We start from the raw sequence: 22,808 nt of genomic DNA, 5'->3' as shown, positions 1-22,808 counted from the left end.
GGGGACAGCATGGGTGTCCACATGGGTGGGCCCTTGTCTGTGAGTGCAGGGTGTCTCTGCAGCAGCAAACACCTGCAGCCCTGAAATGCAGTGATTAAAAGCAAGTACCTGGGATGGAATCTTGCTTCTCACAAACTAGCAGTGTGAGGAGATAGGTAATAAATAAACAAGTGAAATATAATGGTATGTCAGAGGGTGATAAGAGCTATGATGAGAGATAAAGCAGGGAGGGTCTCCCTGAGAAGGTGACCTTGGAGCAGAGATGTGAAGGAGGTGAGGGCAGGCACCATGGAAACCTGGGGAAGAGCATCCTGCACGGAGTTCCTGAGGAGGGAGCCCAGTTGGAAAGTTCAGGATGAGCAGGAGATCCATAGGGCTGGTGTGGCGGGAATGAGGGGGGAGGAGTAGGAAAGGGTCAGAGAAGTGGGGACAGATCACGGGGCCACTGTAAAGACTGTGGTTTTCATCTTAGGAGAGATAAGAAGGAATTGGAAAGTTAAATCAGCAAGCCCAACACCTTAGCTTTACCTCCTGTCTTTCTCAGCTCTCTCCTCCTCCCCATTCCGGCTCTAGTCATGGTTTGGATCTATTTAGTCATCACTCCAAGCATCACTGCCTAGGTTCTCCTCCCTGCTGGTCTGGCGGCCTTAATGCACCCTTATCAAGCCCCTCCCACATGGCCAGCAGCCCACCCAGCTCTGCGGAAGCAGCAAGGAACAAGCAGACAAGCTCCCTACCCCCAGAGCCTAAATCTGCTGGTGGAGTGGTACAGACAATCCACAAGTTAACATTTTGTGTTGAAATATAGTATGCAAAGTACACAAGTCGTAATTGTACATAAGCTAAATGAATTTTTTTTCATGAACCAAATACCCCTGTTGCAACCCAGATCAAGAAACCGTACCCACTCTCCTGACTTGTAATAACAGACTTGTTTTTCCTGGTTTTGAACTTTATATAAAGGAATCGCACAGTCCGTGTTCTCTTGTGTCTTGCTTCTTCTGTTCAACCTCATGTTTGCGAGGTTCATCTGTGGTATTGTGGATGGCAAGGGATCATTCGTTGTGGAAAGCTTTTAGTTGGGGAGTGCCATAGTGTGATTCACGCTCTAGGAGGCCCACTTGGCTGCTGTGTGGAGAACAGACTATAGGGGGGATTAAAGGTGGGAAGGTTAGTCCCCCCTTTAGTCCCCCAAGAGACGGAGGTGGCTTGGCCCAGGGCGCTGGCTGTGCAAATGGAAGTGGTCAGAAATATTTTTGCAGGTAGACGTTACATTAGGTTGGTGCAAAAGTAATTGCAGTTTAAAAGGTTAAAAATAATTGCAAAAACCACAATTACTTTTGCAGCAACCTAATAGACTCTGTGGACAGGCTGTATGGGAAATGAGGGAAACGAAAGGCTCGAGGATGGTGGGGTTCATTTTCCAAATTCCTGGAGTTTTGTCTTGAGAAAACAGGTTTTACTGAGATGGGAATCAGAGTGAGGGACAGAGTTTAGGATTGATGGGAGATTTCCATTTTGAACGTGTTGTGATCGAAATGCAACACAAATAGAGGGTGACCATATGTCCCAGTCTGCCTGGGACAGTTAGAGTTATGTCTGTGGTTCCAGCTTAATTAGTAGCACCTGCTTTTGCTCTTAGCTGTGTTTGGATGATGAGTTATATGTTCTTGCTGCCCGCTAGGCATCCATGTGCATATGTCAAATGGGCAATTGGATATCTCGATCGGGGCTGGCAGTGTATATTTGGGAGCATACAGATGCTTTTAAAGTCATGGAACTGGCAGAAACCACCTAAGAGGAGATGTAGACGGAGAAGGAAAAGGGTCCCAGGATCAAGCCAGCAAAGGGGGAGGGAAAGATGTGGCGGAGGTGGGAGAAAAACAGGAGGGTGTGGAGAGTCAAGGTTTCAAGAAAGAGGAATAGTCTGCTCTACTGCTGGCTGCCAAGGACAGGGATGGCCATTTGGTGGTCAACACAGAGGTCACCGTGAACTTGGGGACAGTAGTTTCAAAGTGGGCACCGAAGCAAGTCTGAGGTTGGGGAGGGAATGAAGCTAAGACAGTGCAGACATAAGACTAAAGCGCTCCTTCCTGCGTGGCTGTGAGGGAGAACAGAGGACTAGGCAGTAGCTTTCAGGGATGTGGGACAAAGCAAGTGTTTTTAAAGAAGAGACTGATAGAGGATGTTTGAAGTCTGGGGGATGGTCCTTCAGGAGAGGGGCTACCTGGATGAGCACAGTCCTTGAAGAGCCCAGTGGACGCCCTCTCCTTTGGCAGGAGCAGACACACTCCTTTCACGGTAATCAGAGGAAAGAGAAATCTTCTTCCTTTATAAGTGATTATAAAATAATTAGGACATGCAAAAAGGTATAATGAATTGCATAACGCCACTGTTCTGCTTAAAATATATTCTCAGGATAGTGACAGGCCTGCATTCCCTTCCCCAACCTTTCCCCTATAATCATCATTCTGAATTTGGTTTTTATTATTTTCATTCGTTTCTTTTACTTTCACCACATGAGTTTTTATCCGTAAGTGGGACATAGTATCATTTTGTTTTTCAGCCTTCCATAAATGTATCATTGTTCCTATTCTCCTGCAACTTGTATCACTCCCCATCTTGAAATAACTGTGTTGATCTAAGTGTTATCCCTTCATTGTTTCTCAGGGTTGTAGACATTTCCACCCTTTATCTAGTCTCCTGTTGATGGACATGCAGGGAGCTCCCATTTCCCCCCACCCTACACACAGTGCTTCTAGAATATTCTTGTACATACTACTTTGTGCACATATGTGGAGTCTTTTCAGCTCACGTGCTTAGGAGAGAGATTGCTGAGTGGTGAGCTTGCGTTTACTCACAGTAACTCTTGCCACGTACAGATAGATACAACTTTGCCATTTGTTGCCAGATTGTTCTTCAACATGGTTGTATCAATTTACACTCTCACCAGCTGTGCCTAAGAGATCCTGGTTGTCCACACTCTCTCCAACACTTGCTATTGTAAGATGTTGACATTTTGCCCACCTGATGAGTTGAAATACATTCATCAATTATGGTGTCAATTTGCATTCCCCTGCTTCCTGGTGAGGATAAAACATCTTTTCATAAGTTTATTGGCCGTTTAGGATTCGTCTGCGAATTACCTGGGCCTGGTTTTCTGTTGAATTTTTTTGTTTGTTTTTCTTATTGATTTGTAGTTCTTTTCTATATTACAGTTAGCAATCGTTTTTGTCAGTTATCTGTGTTACAGATATTTTCTCCCCGTGTGAGGCTTATCTTTTCGTCTTGTTTTATGGTGTCTTTTCATGAGAACATGTTTTTCATTGTAGTGCCAAGTTTATCAGTCTTTTATAAGTTGTGCTTTTTTTTGGTGTATTGTCTTTAAAAAAAAATCTCTCCTACCAAGAGATCACAAAGGAATTCATCTAAACTTTTTCAAAAATACGTGTGTGTTTGTGTTTGTTTGTTTGTTTTTTTAATTGGGGAATATTGGGGAACAGGGTGTTTCTCCAGGGTCCATCAGCTCCAAGTTGTCCTTCAATCTAGTTGTGGAGGGTGCAGCTCAGCTCCAAGTCCAGCTGCCATTTTCAATTTTTAGTTGCAGGGGACGCAGCCCACCATCCCATGAGGGAATTGAACTGGCAACCTTGTTGTTGAGAGCTTGTGCTCTAACCAATTGAGTCATCCGGCCGCCTCCGAAATTAATTTTAATAATATATTTTATTTAACTCAATACATGTAATCAGTGTAAAATTACTGAGATAGTTTACATTACTTTTTCACACTAAGTATCAAAGCCTGGTATGTATTTTACCCTCAGAGCAGATCGCAGCTTAGACTAGCATGTTTTAAGTGCTCCGTGGTCACACTCGGCTGGTGGCTATTATATTGGCCAGCCTGGCTCTAGAGACTGCTATCACAGAATGTGTTGCATTCTATTGAAACGATCTGTTCTCATGTCAGCCCGTGTTATTAGCCAGTAAGTTTCTGGAGGGTGGACACGAGTCTTATTCATCCTTCTCCGTATACCTAGCTAGTCTCTTGTGTTGAGGTGCTCAGCTTTTTGTTGAAAGGACTGAACTCTGACTTTTGACACACTTTTCCTTATATAAAGCTGAACTTTACCCACTGGAAAGTTCTACCCAGGGGCTCTTGCTCTGCTTCCCGGAGTCTCACAGGAGGTGAGGTTCCCCTAAATTTTCTCTTCCTCAGATTAAATACCCCAGAGTGCTTTCCTTTCCTCCTCTGGCCAGGATTCATACCTGCCTAGAAGACGTTTCATTACTTTCTCTAATTATCAATACTTCCCATGTCACTATTTCAGTTTCACAATTGTACCGCAAGCTCCTAAACATCCCAAGGTGCTCAGGGCGTAGGTGTTCTCCTCTCCAGGTGGCCTCGATCGTGCCTAGTAGGTGCCAGTGAGACACTGGGCTCCTCTCAGGACTAGTGGTTATAATACGTCTCAGGTCTTCCTCTGGCCAGATGATTTCCCCACTGCCCTTTCTGATCTTCAGAAATCACAGAATTTCGGGGCTAAAAAATCACCCAGCCATCCCAGTTTCACCCCTTTATTTTTCAGCTGAGAAAGGGAGGAGCCGTGACAGTTGTCTTATCCCAAACCCCAGTTAGTGCCAGAGCCAAGGACCCGGAAAAGCCCAGAATCCCAGTGTTTTTCCCACTCCACCCGCTTGCCTCCTGGGCCTCTTCCTGCAAGACTCTTCCTCTGTCCCATCTCCCACCCAGGCTGGCCAGGGTGCCCTCTGGGGGGTGGGACCACAGGCAGTGAGGAAGGCCAGGGCCTGAAGGACGCTCCGGTGGAGGAGTGGGGTGTGCGAATGTGTGTGTTTTGGGGGTGCATGGCGGAAGGGCAACAGTGGGTTAAAGTTAACACCAGACAATGATGCAATCACAGAATCTGAATTGAGTGCAGGTCGCTTTAAGAAAGGAGTAACTGTAATCTGAAGCCTACTGGACGCTGGATTGGGAGGCAGCAGAAAAAGCTCTTGTACTTGCAGGAGCCCCCTCAGTGTGCAGACCTAGGCTGGGCGCGGAGCTGCAGTGCACCCACAGGTAAAGCAGCTCCCTGTTTGGTCTGTGTGTCAGGGGAAGGCACACGGTCCTCTCTGTGTTGGGGGGACTGGGAGAGGCAGGGTACTCAAGGGAGTAGAAAAGAGGGGTGCAAGGCAGGAGGTGGGGAAACAGTAGCCCCTGCAGCTTGGGTACCAGGGTGAGTGGATGAGAGAGGGCACAGGGAGTTGGGGGTCAGAAGGTCAGGACCCAATTATCTCTATACCCCACTGTCCCACGAGGAGAGGTTGGAAAGACTTGAGTGAAGTGGGTGGGAAGCAATGGAGGGGGCAAAGGTGGGGAGGAAGCAGAGAGCTCGGCTGCTGGGTCAGTTCTGAGCAGCACCTCAAAGGAGCTCTGCAGCCCAAAGGGTAAGAGGCTGTCAGGGAGCTGAGCTTCCACTAGGGCAGCTGGGGAGGCAGCCCCTCCTGCAGCCCAGCCTTGGCTTGGGCTCAGCTCCTTGTTGCTTTTTCAAAGTCAACTGGTACTGATTTCAAAGGTAACTTCCCAGCACCACCAAGCAGCCGGTCTGTTGAGCCCTGCTCGAGGGATGGGGTGGATAGCTGGGTTCTTCTGTCTAGTGCCGACCTTTGTTCATTGGCCAAATTAGTGGCCAGTAAAAGCTGCGAAGTCCATGGGGTTTTGGTCTCTTGCAATAACCGCTATTTAGCCCAGTCGGGGTTTGGGGCTGGGGGGCTCAGCTGCCAGAACTGGAGAGAATGGCTGCCCACACCCTTTCTGCTCCCTGGGGCAAGTCACAGCAAGGACCAGGTCAGAGCCAAAGAAAAGCTGCAAGCTTCCCAGAAACTCCATCACTGTCTGGCCCATGCCCATCCACCAGGAGTTTAGCCCCCAGGCTGAGGGTTGGAGAGGAAGGGGCCAGGGAGTTCTGTTCCTGGGGTAGTCCTGTGGGGGTTTGGGGAGGTGACACTCATAGGCACCCTGGCCCAACTCAATCGGGTTCCAAGACTTCAGAAGGAACATTGCCTGGGAGCCTAGTGGGGTGACCATGGGTGGGGTAGGCCTGGAGAGGAACCCTTGGAGTCTCCCTCCCAGAGCCAGGAGAGAGGGCGGTGCCCTTCCTTGCAGTGCCCATCAGGTCCACTGCCATGTGGCTTGAAGGCTGTGTGGTTCTGGGAGGAGGAGGAGGGATGGTGTTTGTCTCACAACTGGGTTTAATCTGAAACACATGTATTGGCTCAAATTTATCCTCCCAGCTTGAAGGCAAGATCACAAAAATCACAGTTCCTGTGTCTCTTGATTTGGGCAGTGTGGCAGAAAGTAAGGCCTGACCTTGGCCCAACAGAGAGGATATCTACCTCCTCACCATGCCCTCCCCCACCTGACAGGACAGGAGTCTGGCTGGGATACTGCCCTTTGGACAGGATGGCATCGTTGTCCCTGTGCCCCTGGCCAGGCAATGGCTGCCTGCCCCAGCCCACGGAACAATCACCTTACACAGGGCATTGAGTTATGCTCAGTGAGGGCCTCCCATGCAGACCCTTACTATGTGCCCCTCACTACCCTTGGAGGGGGCTTTCAATAGTCTCTCCACTTCCCTTATTCCTAGGGCTTGAGGTGGAGGATTCAGAGGTGCCATTCATACTGTGACTGGCTCTGGGCCAGCTGTGGTGCTATGTGACTTTCCCCACTAGGGCCCCTCACCTCATCTTCAGTCTTCAGCTCACCCATGTGGTGATGGTGACCACATGACCAGGGGCTTGGGCTCAGACTCTGTAGGGACTCCCAGAGAAGATCCCACCTTTGAGAGCATTAGAATTGGGAACTTAGTTTGCTTAAAGACTATGCCAGGATGACCCCCACCTCCTTGCTCCTACCTCAACTCTCAGCCCTGGCCAGAGAGACTTGAGCTAGCAACTTTTCCTCTAGCCTTGGACGCATCTCACTGAATGTTCAATCTCCAGTAAACCAGTCCCCTGAGGCTCAGGCAAAGAAGGCTCCTGCCAGCGCTGGGTGGGGCTGGCCGAGGGGAGAGAGCAGCTGTAAGCCTGGGTGGTGTTAAGGTCTTATTTTGCACTGGGGAAAGTTTTTTGTTGTTGTCTCAAAGGAAGATTTCTCCTTGAGAGGCCGGGGCAGCCATGTGGAAGAGCAGCTGGCTAAGAATACAGGGCCCCATGGAGCTCACTCTGAGACACGAGCTCAAGATGAGGGTTAAGGAGGAAAGCGGGCAGGTTCCCACTGGCAGTCCAGCCATAAGCTGAGCAAGCTCGGGGGGCAGTCTTTTCTGTTGTTGCCTTTCACGCTCTACAATCTTGTCCAATGGATTATCAAGCTTCATTTTAAAAACAGGCCAAAAATCACACACTGCACCCACTTTCCTATTTGTTCTGAGAAGACAGAAAAGTGTGTGTGTTGAGCTGAGGGGTTATCGGTCTATAAAAGGAACTGAAAGAGCTTGAGACCCTTGGTGTGCACGCCCGCGTGTGCGTGCGCGTGTGTGTTCTAAATTCTTCACCTGGCGGTGTGAATGGAAGGAGAACATGGATCAGACAAAGGTCCTGGTTGCTGATGCTTTGTCCCCCTTTCTAACCAGAAGGACTCTTGGATGATATTATCTATGAATGCCCCCAGCTGCCTTATCCCCTTTTGCCCCCATATCCTGACTCCAGGGGTGAGCTCATAGATGCAGTGAAGGCAGGAGGGTAAGGGATGGCGGAGAACACAGAGCCCTGTACCCAGATTTCCCTTTTCCCTTGTGGTCCAGGGGCCAGATGAGAGCTGGGTCAGAAGAGACCATGGCTGGGGTGGTGAAGGGGTTGGGATGGTCTTACTGAGAAGTGGGGTTGTTTCACCTGAAGAAGGCTCTGGGGGTATAAAAGCTATTTTCAAGCTGGCAGGGGGAAGAAGACCTGGCTCCCCAGGTGAGAAGGGGGCGCTGGGATTCCAGTTGGAGGGATACATTTTGGCTCAGGGACTACTGGAAAGCTCACCTGCCTCTGGCACTCGTGCGTGCTATCAAGGCATTATCTAATTTAATCCTCATCACAATGATTTCCATTGTACAAGAGAAGACATTATGATTTACAGAGCTATTAAGACACAGAAGTGAGACTTAAGCCCAGGCTGTCTAACCCTAGACCCAGCACCCCTAACCATGAGAGGAAGAGCTCTTGGCACAGAACTGTCTGAGAAGGGAATGAGTCCCTTATGAAGCCACAGCGTCCAGGTCAGAGGAATTTAAGGAGAGTTTGAGAACTTCTTGGGGATAGCTGAGGCTGGACTAGATGCCTCCATTCTCTGTGTTCTGTGATCCTACATATGGGACCAGGGTTCTGCCCCCATTCTGTTACTAGACATTGCCCCAAATCCTATGTAATGAGCTGGTCAGGTGCCACCAGCGAAAAGCCTTCATTGTGCATTTGTGCTAGACGATATCCACATAGAGGAGCCCACTGCCCCGGAGTTTTAGGTTTGAAGGTGGGTCTCCTGTCATAGACGATGGGGTGACAGCACAAGCTCACCATAGGACTGTGGGCCGTGAAGCAGGTGGAGGGGTGGGGAGTTGCTGAGAGAGAGGGATCATCAAACAGAGGGTCCACTTCCGGCCTGTGGAGGCTGGAGGGAAGGTGCCCAGTCCTGCCAAGGCCCTGCTCCCTGCCTAGGGTGGCCCAGGTGGCCCAGGTGGTGCAGGGTGGTGGGTGAGGGAAGCAGGCTGCCACCTCTCGCTTTCTTGCAGGCCCCGGGATGCAGGTCCTGATGCTGCTCCTTTGGACTGGAGCCCTCCTCGGGCACGGCAGCTGCCAGAACAATGCTGGCAGCCTGGAGGAGGTCAGTGGGGAGTGGGCTGAGGTGGGGGTGTGGGGACGTGAGCAAGTCCAGCTCCTCCCGTGCTTAGCGGGTACCCAGGTTCCAGGCCAGGCTCTGGTCTTTATGTCTAGACAGGATCTTGATTTCTCCATCAGCAAAATAGAGACAACGTCTTGCCCTTCCTTTCAGAGAACACAGTGGGGATGAAAATAAGATCCGGAAAAGCACTCTCACAAACCAGGGCTGTCCCTTCAGTGAAGACCTTTCCTCATTACCTTGCGTGACTGTGGGTCTCACTGAGTGGGTGGTGTTCTTAGACATTTGTTCTGATGTAAAAGCATGGAAGGTCTCTTTCCTGTGCAGACGAAGCATAGCCGGGTTGCAAAAGCAAATGATGAAAGCATAATCCATGTGACCATGGGGGTTGACTGTCACACGAGGGGCCAGAGCAGCCAGGGCTTATGGGCTGGAGCCGTGGACATGGTCGTCGAGTTCTGAGTTTGAATTCTGGCTCTACCCTTTAGCTAGCTTTGTGACCTTAGAAAAGTCATTTTTACCTTAGTCCTGTTTTCTTATTTATAAAATAGGATTAAAAATACCCATGTTTACAGGGCACTGTGGCCAGGCATTCATATTTCACCTACTGAAAATCTACTTTATAGGTGCTGGGGATGGGTGGAAATATAAAAGCCTCAGTTCTGCCTTCAAGGAACTCAGTTTTTAGAGACATTAGACTTTGGGGGTATCAAATATATCAACAAGTATAAAAGGAAGTCAGTCAGAAAGGTGAAGAGACTAGGAAGGACACATTGGTAGTTACAAAGCAGTCATGGGGGTGTGAAATACAGTGTGGGGAATATAGTCAATAATATGGTAAAAACTATGTATAGTGTCAGATGGGTATTAGACTTATCGGGGGAATCGCTTCCTAAATTATATAAATGTCTAACCACTACACTGTACACCTGAAACTAATATAAAATAATATTGGATGTCAACTGTAATAAAAAAATAATCATGGGGATATATAGTACAGCATAGGGAATACAGTCAATAATATTGTAATAACTATGTACAGTGTCAGACGGGTAATAGACTTATTGGGGTGATCACTTAGTGACATATATAAATGTCTAATCACTTTGTTGCTTTGTACACCTGAAACTAATAAATAAAATAAAATGAAGTAACTCAAATGAAAGGAACAACACAGAGCCCAGCACATGGGAGGTGGTGAATAGACAAGTGAAAAAAGGTGCCTTCAGATTGGAATCATCAGGGAAAGTCTGTGGTGGCAGAGGCGACAGCTGATCAGGACCACGAAATACGGGGACGTTCATAGGACGGTCCAGCTAGAGACCTGGGAGCAGTGAGCAGAGTGAGCAGATGGGGAGCCTGGTCTGGCCTGAGAACTAGGAATATTTCTTGGGAGTGGAGGGGGCTTCTCTTTGTGTGTGTGTGTCACAGGCCTGAGGCTCACGGGTCACTAGTGTTTAAACCTGGTGAGCTAGGGGGTGGCCGGTTAGCTTAGCTGGTTAGAGCAAGGTGCTAATAACTGCCTCTCCCCAGCAGACAGCTCCTGCACGATCAGGGAGCACAAACTCATTCCCACATTAGGCTTCACATACCAGACTCAGGCAAAGGGCCAGAACAATCCCACTCAAAGCCCTGAGGAGAACCAGTCGTTCCACTACTCACCTCCGCTGGTCCTTGTACCCAATCCAGGGCTCCCCGGCCCCCACGGGAGTGTCAGTGGAAGAGGAGGATCCCTTCTTCAAGGTCCCTGTGAACAAGCTGGCAGCGGCCGTTTCCAACTTCGGCTATGACTTGTACCGCGTGAGATCCAGCAGGAGCCCCACGGCCAATGTGCTCCTCTCTCCACTCAGCGTGGCCACGGCCCTCTCTGCCCTCTCTCTGGGTGAGTTCTCTGATGCAGAAAGCCCCAGAATCCTAGAGCTGCCATCCGGCCTCTGCACATCTATGGCTGTCTAAGCCCTAGAGACACTTCACCTCAGGGAGGGGCGAAGAAACACTGAGATGGGTCCCAGCGGGATCCCCGTGTGCGAGTGGGAGCCCGAGGGCTGTGCACACACGATTCCCTTGCTCCCCAGGTGGGTGATGAGCACAGCTGACGCAAGTGTGTGGCCTTGGGGCCACTTATTGACAAGGTGACTTTGACACGCATTCATTCCTCAAACGAGCTTCTACTATGTGCCAGCCATTCGGCTAGTTTCCAGGGATATAACCGCACACAGGCAGGCATGGTTTCTGCCCTCACTTGGGTCCCAGTTGAGTTCCTGGGGTCAATTGATAAACAGGTAACGACAGGACAGTTTGGTAAGTGCTGTGACGGGAGAAGCACAGGGATGGGTAGCCCTCTCTCCCACCCTGTATCTCTCTAAGTCTGATGCCCTTAGCCTACCTTAGGAAAATCTCTGTTTCTTCTGTTGTCTTCCAATTCCTTGCCCACATACAACACCTTCAGTATCAGGAGACAAAAAGACTACCCGTAGTCTTTTAGAGTGTCCCTGTCCTGTCTTGGGAGCTGGCCTGATTCGGGCCCTGTTGGACAGTTATCGAGGCCCACATCTTTGCCTCTCTGGCAGGCGCTGAACAGCGGACAGAATCCAGCATTTACCGGGCCCTCTACTATGACCTGATCACCAATCCAGACATTCATAGCACCTACAAGGAACTCCTGGCCTCCGTCACTGCCCCCCAGAAGAACCTCAAGAGCGCTTCCCGGATCATCTTTGAAAGGAGTGAGTGTGCTCGCCCAGGCTGCCTGCTCCACGTGGGGGGCGCTCCTTTCTAAACAGTAAATCATATCTGTCTAGGCACTGCTGGGCAGGAAGGGGCCCTGTGAGCCCAAAGAGGATCAGAAAGAGGAAGTGGGCTGCGGGAGACAGTGGGAGGGTCGGGGGAGGGCAAGAACATGAAGAGAAACAGCGATGAGCAAAATCTGTAGTTCCCTGTCCAGTGTCCCAGGGGGAAGCTGGCACCAAGTCCCGGCGAGTCAATGGAAGACGCCAGGCAGGAAGTCAGGGCCTGCTGAGTGGTAAACCAAAACCTAGGTCTGGCACGCGCTCAAAGAGGGAGGGGATGCTGGTTCAGCTCGCAGAGTACAGTAACCCTGCTCTCTCTCTTCCCAGAGCTGCGGATCAAATCCAGCTTTGTCGCACCACTGGAAAAGTCATATGGGACCAGGCCCCGAGTCTTGACCGGCAACTCTCGCTTGGACCTTCAGGAGCTTAACAACTGGGTCCAGGCCCAGATGAAAGGAAAAATTGCTAGGTCCACAAGGGAAATGCCCAGTGAAATCAGCATTCTCCTTTTTGGGGTGGCTTACTTCAAGGGTGAGGGTTCCTTCACTTCTCTTTTGACCAAGGGTGGATGGTGGGTGTCAGGTGGAAAAGAGGGGATGTCAAAGACCTAATTCACCAAGAACCCAGAGCCAAAGCCAGAGGAGGACCTGAGAAATGTACTTGCCTGAGGGCTATCTACTTGTGTCAAACATTTGATAAGAGGCTTGTGGAGAGACCAGCAGAGAGAAGAAAGCACTACCACTCTTGTGCCTGTTTGGGGTGGGCTGCAGTCAGACCCGGGTCAAAGGCCAGCTCTGCCTTTGCTGGCTGTAGCGCCCTGCACAGCTTCAGAGGCTTGCTGGGCCTATGTGCTCACCTATAATGAGGGGACGATACCCCGTACTTCAGAGGACTCTGTCTACGTTGTCTCCCACCTTCCCCTCAAGCCCAGCACGGTGCTCAGGACGTGGCAGGTACTCAACACACCACTGCTAGTCCTCTAACAACATTCTTCTAGGTTGTGGTGATGTGCCCAAGACTATTCCACGGGCCCAGTGGGAAGCCAGTCCCGTTCAGATAAGTCTTGGGTGGGATTTTGGGCAACCTCCCTTGAAAATGCTTTATAACCACCTATCAGGCAGTAGCGAGAATGGGCCCCTAAACCTCTAGAGAAGGCCCCACTGATCTCTAGGAAGTGAAAGAAGCAGTTACAGAGCAGCGTGCTAAAAGGCTCCGTTACAGTCAGTGAGCTGGGTCACCACCTTGCGGTGTGAGCATTGGCGAGTCACTTCACCTCTCTGGGCTTCAGTGCTTTTCCAGCAATGAGAGGGGTGATGAGATATGTCAGGTTCCCTTCCAGCTCTGACCTCCTCCGATTCTGTCTCCCAGACACACCACTATAGGAGTTTACTCTTTGTCCCAGCCATCACGGAATTTGTACAATCCAGACAGCCAAATCAGTAAAATCAACGTATTTCCTTCTGAGTTTACTTATTCCCTGATGTGTCAGGGCCTCTGACAAAAGATTCCTTTAGCCAGGCAGTTTTCAACACTATGCTTTGGCCTCAGCCTGGTCCCAATGCCTTTCCCGTCTCCTGGGGCTCAGGGCACTCATTTGTTTCATTTCAGGGCAGTGGGTAACAAAGTTTGACTCCAAAAAGACTTCCCTCCAGGATTTCCACTTGGATGAGGAGAGGACTGTGCGAGTCCCCATGATGTCAGACCCCAAGGCTGTTTTACGCTATGGCTTGGATTCTGATCTCAGCTGCAAGGTCTGTAGGAAAGGGGTGACTGGTGGGTGGGTGGGGGGAGAGATGAAAACAGACAGATGGTGTGTAAATAGAATGACCTTTGAGATCTGTCAGCTGTCTACATTTTACCTGCTGTGTGACTTTCAGCAAGTTAACACCTTCTCTGAGCCTTTTGTCTTAAAATAAAGGTGGGTTTGGTATCACAACTTATCCTCTCAGGGTTTGTTGTAAGAATTAATCAGGTAATGTGACATGGGCTCTCAAGATTGGGCACTCAAAATGTTGGGTTTTTTTTGTCTTTTCTTTCCTTCTTTCTTTCTCTCTTTTTGAAGGGTGAGGGTGGCGGTGGGGGAGAACTTTCATTTCTGGAATTCTAAGCCTTTCTCATATACCCGACTTCTTTTAATTCTAAGTCAGAGTTCTCAAACTTTTTCTTTGGGAATCTGACGGAGCACCTGAAACCCTTGAAAGAAATGCCATGTATGCACACGCACGCATTTCTGTATATAATTTCAGGAGCCACTGGGGCCCCTGACACCATTTGTCCCATGGACCTTGGGTAAAGAACCTCTGCTCAGAGGATCCATTTCCCTGCTATTTCTGTGTTGCTGTGCCCGACACCCCTATTTCTAGTCCAGGGCTCTGTACATAACTGCTGGCAGACAAACGTTGGGAGAAACCACAGACCTGGAATTCAATTCTAGCTCGTTAGAACCACAGGAGAAAATTCTTTTAGCAGATCACTTCAGTTGGTATTAGGCCACTGTAAGAAAAGACAACAGTCAAGTTTCTGAGGGAACCTCAGTAGAGGTCTTGCTGCCGGAAAGCAATAGCTTAGAGGGACAATTGTTACATAGATTAGGGGCTGGGGAAAGCAGGGCCAGGGCCCCACCATAGGCGAGGAGAAGGCGGCCGTGTGTGTGTGTGTGTGTCCATCCCTAGACTCCTGGGCTCCAAAGGACTAACCCATGTGGTTTCCTCCTCGTTGTTTCAGATTGCCCAGCTGCCCTTGACCGGAAGCATGAGTATCATCTTCTTCCTGCCTCTGAAAGCAACCCAGAATTTGACTCTGATAGAAGAGAGCCTCACCTCTGAGTTCATTCATGACATTGACCGAGAACTGAAGACCGTCCAAGCAGTGCTGACCATCCCCAAGCTGAAGCTGAGTTATGAAGGAGAAGTCACTAAGTCCCTGCAGGAGATGAGTACGTCTGCAAGCCCCTTCCTCTTGGGGTGCTGGGGTTGGGTGTGTGAGCTTTCCACCTTGCTAAGCAGAACCCCAGGCCTCCATGACTTTGCAGGGAGACCATGGATGATTCTTTAATTCTAATACATAGTGCTGGCGGGGAAGGCTGAGTTTCCTCCTTATCAGACTCATTCCTTATCCCCATGAGCGAGCGAGCGTACATCCTATAGCAGGAACTCAGAACACTGCCTCTCAAGAACTGGTCTGTTGACCTCGTTTCTAATCTTAACCTCACTTGCTGTGTGCTTCTGGGAAAGTCCCTTAACCCTTAACCAGCCGGGAGCCCGATGTACCTCAAAACTTGCTTACCTCCTTGAATTAGGATTTAAGAATTAGGATTGTATTCTTCCTTGGGTGTTGGATAAGGCAGGGTTTTAACGGCAATCTCTCTCGATCTCTGCAGAGCTGCAATCCTTGTTTGATTCACCAGACTTTAGCAAGATCACAGGCAAACCCATCAAACTGACTCAAGTGGAACATAGAGCTGGCTTCGAGTGGAATGAGGATGGGGCAGCCACCACCCCCAGCCCAGCGCTCCAGCCTGCCCACCTCACCTTCCCCCTGGACTATCACCTTAACCAACCTTTCATCTTTGTACTGAGGGACACAGACACAGGGGCCCTTCTCTTCATAGGCAAAATCCTGGACCCCAGGGGCACTTAATGTTCCAGTTTAATGTTCAAATACCCTAGAAGAAAACCCTAGAAGGATAGTAGATTATACATTACATGAAGGCTGCCCCTATAATGTTTCAATGTATACTCAATGTTTCAATTGCAATAAAAGTGCTTTATCCTTAACTTTTTCACCCTGTTCCTCCTCCGATTTTGAGCTATACTAACATAAATAGCCCTTTAGGGATTTGCTGGTCCTGTGCTTACAGCCTGGGTCTATCAAAACGCTGCAGTAAGTCACCATTTATGAGGACTTTTAGTTATCTACACTGTATAAGGCAGGGACTGATTCTCTGCTCTGGGGTGTTTACATACTAGGACCACTAATCCCCCCAGGAGGGCATTTCCTGCGTCCACAATCTTAACAACACTAAACTTTAGGTTTTAATTTAAGCCCAGATATCCCCTAGTCCGCTAATGTCACCTGACAACACAGGACAACATATGGACAGATACGGGAGGTAATTTGTGCCTTCAGAAAAGAATTCTTTACTTTATAAAGCATTTAAAGAAAGCTCTCAAGTACACAGAAAATGGGACCTGACATGCAAGAACTTTAAACATAGTCTTTTAAGGAAGTATGCCTACTTTACACAGTAAAACAGGACCGTTGTCAGGGACATGAAACATGCCAAGTGTTTAGAAGAGAGTAACTACAGAATTGTCTACAGGACTAAATTTTTCTCCTTGAAAAAGTTATCGCTACCAAAAAAAAGTCTCACTGGCCACTGCCTTGCCCGAGTGAATTAGTAGAAAGGAAAATAAATGAGATTCTGCCTGCCCTTCATTGAAATGTTTAAGTATGAACTGTGTTCCAAATACTCAGCTTCCTAAAAGCTTCTGCCAGAAATCTTCAGAGCTATTCATTTCCTGATTATAATGCCGAGGCAACCAACGAGCGCTTTGCGGGCATGGTCAGGGTTGGCAAGCTCTCAAAGCAGTGTGGACCGGCCATGCTTTTCCTCTAACTCATCCGAACCACTTGGCCACCAGGGTTTAGACTCAGAGAGTCTCCCCATCTTCTGACCGGGATGGGGTCTAGACTGTTGCTACACATCCAAGTAGAAGAGTGTTATCACCCCTACCTCGGTCTCTGAAGTTTGAAACCACAAGCAATAATGCCCATCCTCTCAGTACCTTCTGAAATGTTTGTTCCCCTTCTCAGTACTTATGCTGGCTGTATTTCATTTGCCAGCTTGGCGAGGGCTGGTAGAAAAAAAGTCCTCTCTTTTCAGGCTTGCTAATAAACAGAACTCAGACAGCCCATGTGATATAAAGTCACCGCTACAAGCTTGATTTTATTATTTGGTCAGTCGAGTCTGCCAAGAGTATAGAATGAAAGCCAGATAATAAGGACTGGAAAACTGGTCGCAAACAAACGGAGCGTTGCCATCCTAGGAAGAAATTGCCTGACAATAAAATGGCCTCATATTTATTTCTCTATTCACAATTTGTACTCCACCAGTTATAACAAAGGATTTGAGGAAGCTAGATACCATAAATGAAACTGTGTCTCTGGAGGAATGGAGCCTTACTGATTTCTCGCTTTATAATTATTTTTCAATTACAATACAACCACGCAGAGTTTAGGTTCCCACTAGAGTGGTACACAACATTTCATTACTACTAGAAGCCATAGGACTGTTCCAGGGAAACAGACTACCATCACTCAGTGAGGTGGCATCTAGCCCACACCCCAGGCTAACCTCCAGATGCCTGCAGAGCAGCTAAGATCCTTTTAAAGGGCTTAGGCTCTCTAGATGCTCGTTTTAGGTCTTTTCTGGGAACTTGGACTTTTTACTGGAGGGCAGTTAACTATTTCAAGAAACAGTCATCAAAATAGGTGAGCGTCTCTCCAACCGCAATGCTATCCAAGTCCTTCCCACCCCTCAGACACTAAGCATGTGACTGTCAAGCAAGTCCTGTGTTTCCTGGTGACAGCTCAGTGGCAACAGAACCTCTTTAACTCATCTTCCACGGGCTCTTTTCCTGTGGGTCAAAGTCCCCTTAGAACCCTACACTGAAGGCCCCGCAGGGATGGGCGGCAAGTCCAATAAGTAGGATTTCATCTTTTGGAGCTCCTGGATTTCGTCGTTCCAAGGGCCATAGTGCACCAACAGAACCTTCTCTGCCTCTTGTATTGTGCTCAGAGCTTCGGGTATTGCAAACCTGAACCAAAGAAGGTAAGGGGAGTGAATCCACTCATTCAATCAGGCAAACGCTAACTGAGGGCCTACTCACACCCTGTGTGCATATAAGGTCGGTCATTTTGGCCCTCAAGGATCTTACCGTCTAGAAGGGCAGGGAAGAGAACTTCTACAAACACAGTGCAAGGCAGACTTTGAGAATGAAGTTATGAAAAAGAAGTACAAAGATGCCAGGATCTTGAGAAACAGGCAAATCTCAAAGTATTAATGTGATATTTACCCCAAGGTTTACTCAGGAGTCTTCATCTTAACGGTAGCCCCGTCCACCATTGACTTATCTCGGCAGCCCTTTTGTGTGTCTCTCTCCGACCAAATGGACTGTCTCTACGTCTCAGGTATCTGGTCCACCCATCATTCATAATCTTAGGATCAAGCGTCAAACACTTTCTCTCACCAATGTACTAATGGCAGTTTTATCAAGGCGGGAGGTATTCCATCCAGAACTTAGGGCCTCCCAATGAGCTCGGCTGCAAAAGTGGATGAGGCATCAACTCATCACTTTTCACCTTTCCTTTTCACCTTCCCTTTCACCTTTAAAGCGTGGCTCTTCCCTTTTAACCTTTAAAGCAGGGTTTCTCAACCTTGACACTACCGACAGTTAAGGCTGGGTAATTTTTAGCTGTGAGGGCTGTCCTGTGCACTGTAGGATGTTTAGCAGCCCTTCTGGCCTCTACGCTGACTCATGACAATCAAAAATATCTCCAGATATTGCCAACAGCCCTGTGGGGTGGGGGCAAAATTACTCCTGGCTGAACACAACTGCTTTAAAAGGAATAGGATTAGGGAGAAGGAAGAGCCCCTGGAGTTAAGGGTGCTGAGAATGAGAGCCCGAGGGAGGTGTGAGTAAGCAGGGAGGACTGAGAAGAATTGCTATGACGTGGGTGGTGGGGCTGCCTGGCAGTTCTCCCTAGGAAACTCCCTTCAGAGCTAAGAGCTTTACCCGTATCTCTCAGGAGGAAACTCTAACGCTTCAAGTTTGTCAGCAAAACAGAAGGAAAGGATCTCTCCTAAAGGGGAAATAAAGAAGTTTCACCACGCTTAAAAGCTCCATAGAAAAAAAGGAGTACACAGAAGAGCCTAATAAAAAAGACGGCACAGCATGTGGCTTGGTGAAGTGCTAGGGAACAAGAGAAAGACTTACCCATTGAAAAAGATTTGGGCCAGTTTGAAGAGCTCATGGCCCATTTCAACACTGGATGGCCCGTGGCGAACCTCGACCACTTGGAGACTCTTCTGGAGATGGGTAGCTGATTTTTGCCAGTCCCCTGTAAAGAAAGAAAAATCTGGTTCCAGAAAACAACCACAATCAACTGTGGATGAACATTTTCAGGGTGAGGAAAAAGCTAACTGGAAGGGAGAGCAGCCTCAATTGAAAGACTAAGAGATAACCAACCGGATGAGGCCGGGGTCATGACCAAACCCACAAGGCAAACTTGTTCCCCACAGCAGAAAATGAAGACACATGCCATACCTAACGTGGCATAGGCCTGGGCCAGGTCATCTTCAATTTCTCCTACCACGCTGTGTTCCGCTGACAGGAAGCTCTCAGCATCACGCTGGCACCCCAACAATAGCTGAATGGCTCGCTCTATCAATTCAAAGAAAAGTGGCCTCATTATAGACACAGACACAGCTATAGAAATGAGAACCCAGCTCTTAACATCTATATTAGCTGGGCTAAATGTGGATGCCTCACTTTGTCTCCTTGAGTTGTGACCAACTCACAATGTTTGTTCTAATAAAGCTGCTGTGTTCTTATGTTTTCTCTTTCCAGAGAAAAAGGTGCTGGGTGAGGCCTCCCCACATTTACTCTGGGCCAGGTCATCTTTCCATTTCAGTTTGAAGTATTTCACTGTGGTCATTATTTTTCTTGACTCAGAAATCTAAGCTAAAGGTCAACTATCATAAAGTAGGGTAAATACATTCCCGTGACCTCGAGCTCTAAGGCAGGGTTTTCAAGGGTAATGAGGAGTCCCACGACGCCCACTGTGGAAAAGGCAGGATACTTATATCCATTGGGCACAGGCCTCACTGCTCTCTAGAGGAGTTATGAGGCTCTGCTGAGGGCAGCACACTCTCTCTAGGAAATTAGGTCATTTGGCCCTGGAATTGAAATAAATGACACTGAACTTCTGGATATCTACAAAACTCACGGCTGTCAGGGATGACCTGTCAGTTGTCATGGGCTACTTTAACTTCGCCGTCTGATGCATAAGAGAACGACAGCTCAAATCACCTGGCCCTTTTCCAAGGACACCACACAAATTGAGCTGGTTAGGGTTTGGTCTCCTTGGCCTACACAGCCATCTTGTGGCTGGCATGGGGATAATTAAATTCAATTGTTCAATCATTACTGAGTATCCTTGAGTCCAAGGTGATCTCAGAATGAATAAAAAGGAAGGGGCGAGAGGATTAAAGCTGGGAGCCGGTCTCACCTAGTTTACCATTTCTTAGAAGCTTCCGGGCCTTCCCAACCTGCTGCTGAAGGTCCCGTAACCGAGAGACTAGGTGATCCCTGCTGACTGCTTCCGTACAAGATGTGTTGTCACAGCTCAGCACATCAGCTCCCTGTGGAAGTCAGTTATATCTTTATTCCTATACCAGAGTCAGTTAGCAGCACTGCATGTGATTACATTATAGAATGGCTCCACAGCTTCTGACCCGATGGTGGAAAGAGACTCCTGCAATAATGCACTATGACCAAAGCCTGACTGACTCTGGTTTGACAGCAGCAATTCTAAGGAAAGCAATGGCCCTACCTGCCGAGATTTAATTTTTTACATCCAAAATTAAACTGGTACAGTCTACGGTTTCTTTCCCTCTCGAGAGCCCTTCTCTCATCTCTCTCTGGGGCCAGGATTTTGGATGACAGACATGTCTCTGGTGGTTATGAAAAAGCCATAAGAAAACCAATAGGTGAGGCCTTCCCACATTTGCCCTTGGGTTTGTAACTTCAGCTTTCCAACACAACCTAGCCTACATTCTACTTATGGTTCCCCTAAGAATAGTGTGTCCTCTGGCAGAGGAGAAAATCTCTGAGGTGGACATCTGCTGGGTTTTAGACACCAGTATCTATGCCCTCATTTGGCAACAGCAACCTGATTTCTCCTGAGGATGCGCTCCCACCCTCCCATACTCAGAGCCTGGTAGCTGAGGGGGTAGCTCATGTGGCTCAAATATGGCCCATTCCTCTGGCCCAAATGCCTGGAGGAAAACTATTTGACTCATTTTCTTCCAGCCATAGGTATCATCAGGTCAATGAAACAGTAAAATTTTTGCCCGGATTGCAGTTAGACCAGTGCATGTTTCCGGTCATCGTGCCACCACAAGAGGGAAGTCTGTCTGAGGATGGGGCTAACAGAAAATGGAGCTGAGGGAGGCACAGAGAAAAACTGGGTCTTGGTGATATCACAAGCCCCTGGATCAAGCTGTATCTGAAGTACTCCTGCCCTGGGACCTTTTAGTGATTTACTTGTGCAAACAAATTCCCAGTCCCCCCCCCCCCCCCCCCGCCAAGCCAGTTTAGGTAGGATTTTCTATTTGCTCTGGCAAATCTTTTTCTTGAAAGATTATTAAATCTGACTTTTCCTGCGGTTCCTGCAGAGGGGTAATCAATGTGTGGGGAAGATGGGGTGAAAGGGAAGAAAGAGCACTGCTCTCAGCCCAGATAAGCCCAGATGGCTTCCTCCTAAAGATTTATGGCCTTTGGGCTGGATAACTGACCTCCAGGAGAAGTCAAGAAGAGCAAGGAGAAGAGAGATTCACCTGCATGAGTGCTCTGCAACGGTTACAACAGAATGCTTCCCACCTGGGCCCTGCAGCGGGTCTGTGCTTCTCATTTTGACAGGCTGGGCAGTTGCAGTCAAAGAAATACTGAGACCTCAGCTTCTGTTGCCTTTCAGCAACACCCATCCTGCTTTCGTGAGGCCCTGCAGAGAGATCACACTTGGCCGGTATTTAAAGCAAGAAAGAGTCAAGCACTACTTAAAACAACTTCAGCTTAGCAGAGGGTCTGCTCAATTATTCATCCGGTGATAGGTTCCCTTTACTCAAATATTTGTGGAACCAGATGTAGAAATAAGCTTTCAAGTTGAGGAGACAGGAAGAAAAAGAATCCAAAAAGTTGTTCCCAGCTCATTTTCAGCATACGAGGCTTATGGGATTAAGCAGTGACATACATGATAATTTAGACACAACAGGGCCCAGTAAGAAGGCCTTTTTTTCTTTCTTTTTTTTTTTTTTTTTTGCTGAGGGATGCACTGCCTCTTGCAAGACACAAACACTGGACAGGTGACGGCACCTGCCCGGTGCTTTGCTCCTTCTGGTTCACCCTGTCCTTTTTCTGCGGGAGCAGGCAGACAGCAGTGAGAAGGGATGCCTCACCATAGCAGTGGAGAATCTCTTGCCCTTTTCCGATCTGCTCTGATGCCCGAATGCTGGCGACAGTGCTCCTGAAGGACACACTGGTGTTGGGGCTGCAGGAATGGTTCAGGAGGCTGACCACAGGGAAGATGCCTGTGGCGAGGCGGACCTGCCTGCTGTTGGTCACGACGTTGTCGTTAGATCCTGGAAGTGCACAAAGAAAAAGGGAAAATGGGCCAGGACATGAGTCCTGCCCTCACCAGCCATGCCTCAGAAGACGAGTGGGGCAGTTGGGCCTGAAGCCCGCTTGAGTCATAGCTCCACAGCCGGAGCCGATATGAATCAGATGGAACATGGCTTACAGCAAACTCTGGTCCCCAGGAAGCAAAGCAAGTGAACACATGAAAAGTCCACCTGAATCCTGGAACCTAACCACTGTGTCTCAATACCACAAACACCCAAAGATTAGAACTTAGAAAACATAATTAAAAAGGAATTACCAGTTGGGAGCTTTCTAGGTAGACATAGTGTTCATAAGGACACAGAAACCAGCTTATTTCCCAAAGACTTTTATAGTCTAAGTGCTCTTTGGTTGGTTAACAGAACAGGTAACCTAATTACTACCCCAAAGTAAACAGGCTCCTATTTTACAAAATCAGTGGTCCTTATGCTTCCCTGCTCATTCTGCCCTTTGTCCCAATTTTATGGGAAGTCAGTCGGCAGTAGTTCTCTTTGAAAAAAACTCTGGACTAGCTCTATTCAAGACAGTCTCATGTCCCAAGCAATCTCTTCTTTGAAACACAATTAACCAACAATTTAACTACATGATTGAAAATTAGGAAGGAAGAAAGGAAGGAAGGAAGGGAGGGAGGGAGGGAGGAAGGAAGGAAGGAAGGAAGGAAAAATCCCTCTAAGCAGCCAGG

At 48.4% G+C, this 22,808-nt stretch overlaps 2 protein-coding genes across 3 annotated transcripts in view; one reads left to right on the top strand and one right to left on the bottom strand.

Annotated features, from left to right (window-relative positions):
* Window positions 1-4,936: 4,936 nt before the first annotated feature.
* SERPINF1 (serpin family F member 1) lies at window positions 4,937-15,442 on the top strand. The gene is made up of 8 exons (XM_019755471.2): window positions 4,937-5,076; window positions 8,771-8,862; window positions 10,567-10,759; window positions 11,448-11,603; window positions 11,994-12,197; window positions 13,275-13,417; window positions 14,391-14,601; window positions 15,046-15,442. Exons 2-8 carry the CDS (start codon window positions 8,779-8,781, stop codon window positions 15,303-15,305), a joined length of 1,251 nt encoding a protein of 416 aa, XP_019611030.1. The 5' UTR covers window positions 4,937-5,076; window positions 8,771-8,778; the 3' UTR covers window positions 15,306-15,442.
* Window positions 15,443-16,584: 1,142 nt separating this feature from the next.
* The window catches only part of SMYD4 (SET and MYND domain containing 4), a 37,981-nt gene continuing 31,757 nt past the window's right edge, over window positions 16,585-22,808 (bottom strand). Inside the window, exons 6-11 of one of the 2 annotated variants that reach the window (XM_019755522.2) lie at window positions 21,907-22,089; window positions 21,289-21,452; window positions 19,959-20,091; window positions 18,995-19,111; window positions 18,665-18,788; window positions 16,585-17,485 (exon numbers count right to left, since the gene is read on the bottom strand). In XM_019755522.2, the coding sequence (XP_019611081.2) occupies window positions 17,332-17,485; window positions 18,665-18,788; window positions 18,995-19,111; window positions 19,959-20,091; window positions 21,289-21,452; window positions 21,907-22,089 (875 nt within the window). In that variant the 3' untranslated portion in view covers window positions 16,585-17,331. The remainder of the gene's footprint in view (window positions 17,486-18,664; window positions 18,789-18,994; window positions 19,112-19,958; window positions 20,092-21,288; window positions 21,453-21,906; window positions 22,090-22,808) is intronic. The other variant, XM_019755524.2, reaches the window with a different exon arrangement.

Source organism: Rhinolophus sinicus, linkage group LG15 (assembly GCF_036562045.2).
Source record: "Rhinolophus sinicus isolate RSC01 linkage group LG15, ASM3656204v1, whole genome shotgun sequence".
In the NCBI taxonomy this organism is placed as follows: Eukaryota; Metazoa; Chordata; class Mammalia; order Chiroptera; family Rhinolophidae; genus Rhinolophus; species Rhinolophus sinicus.
This window is presented reverse-complemented; position numbering and strand designations above follow the sequence as displayed.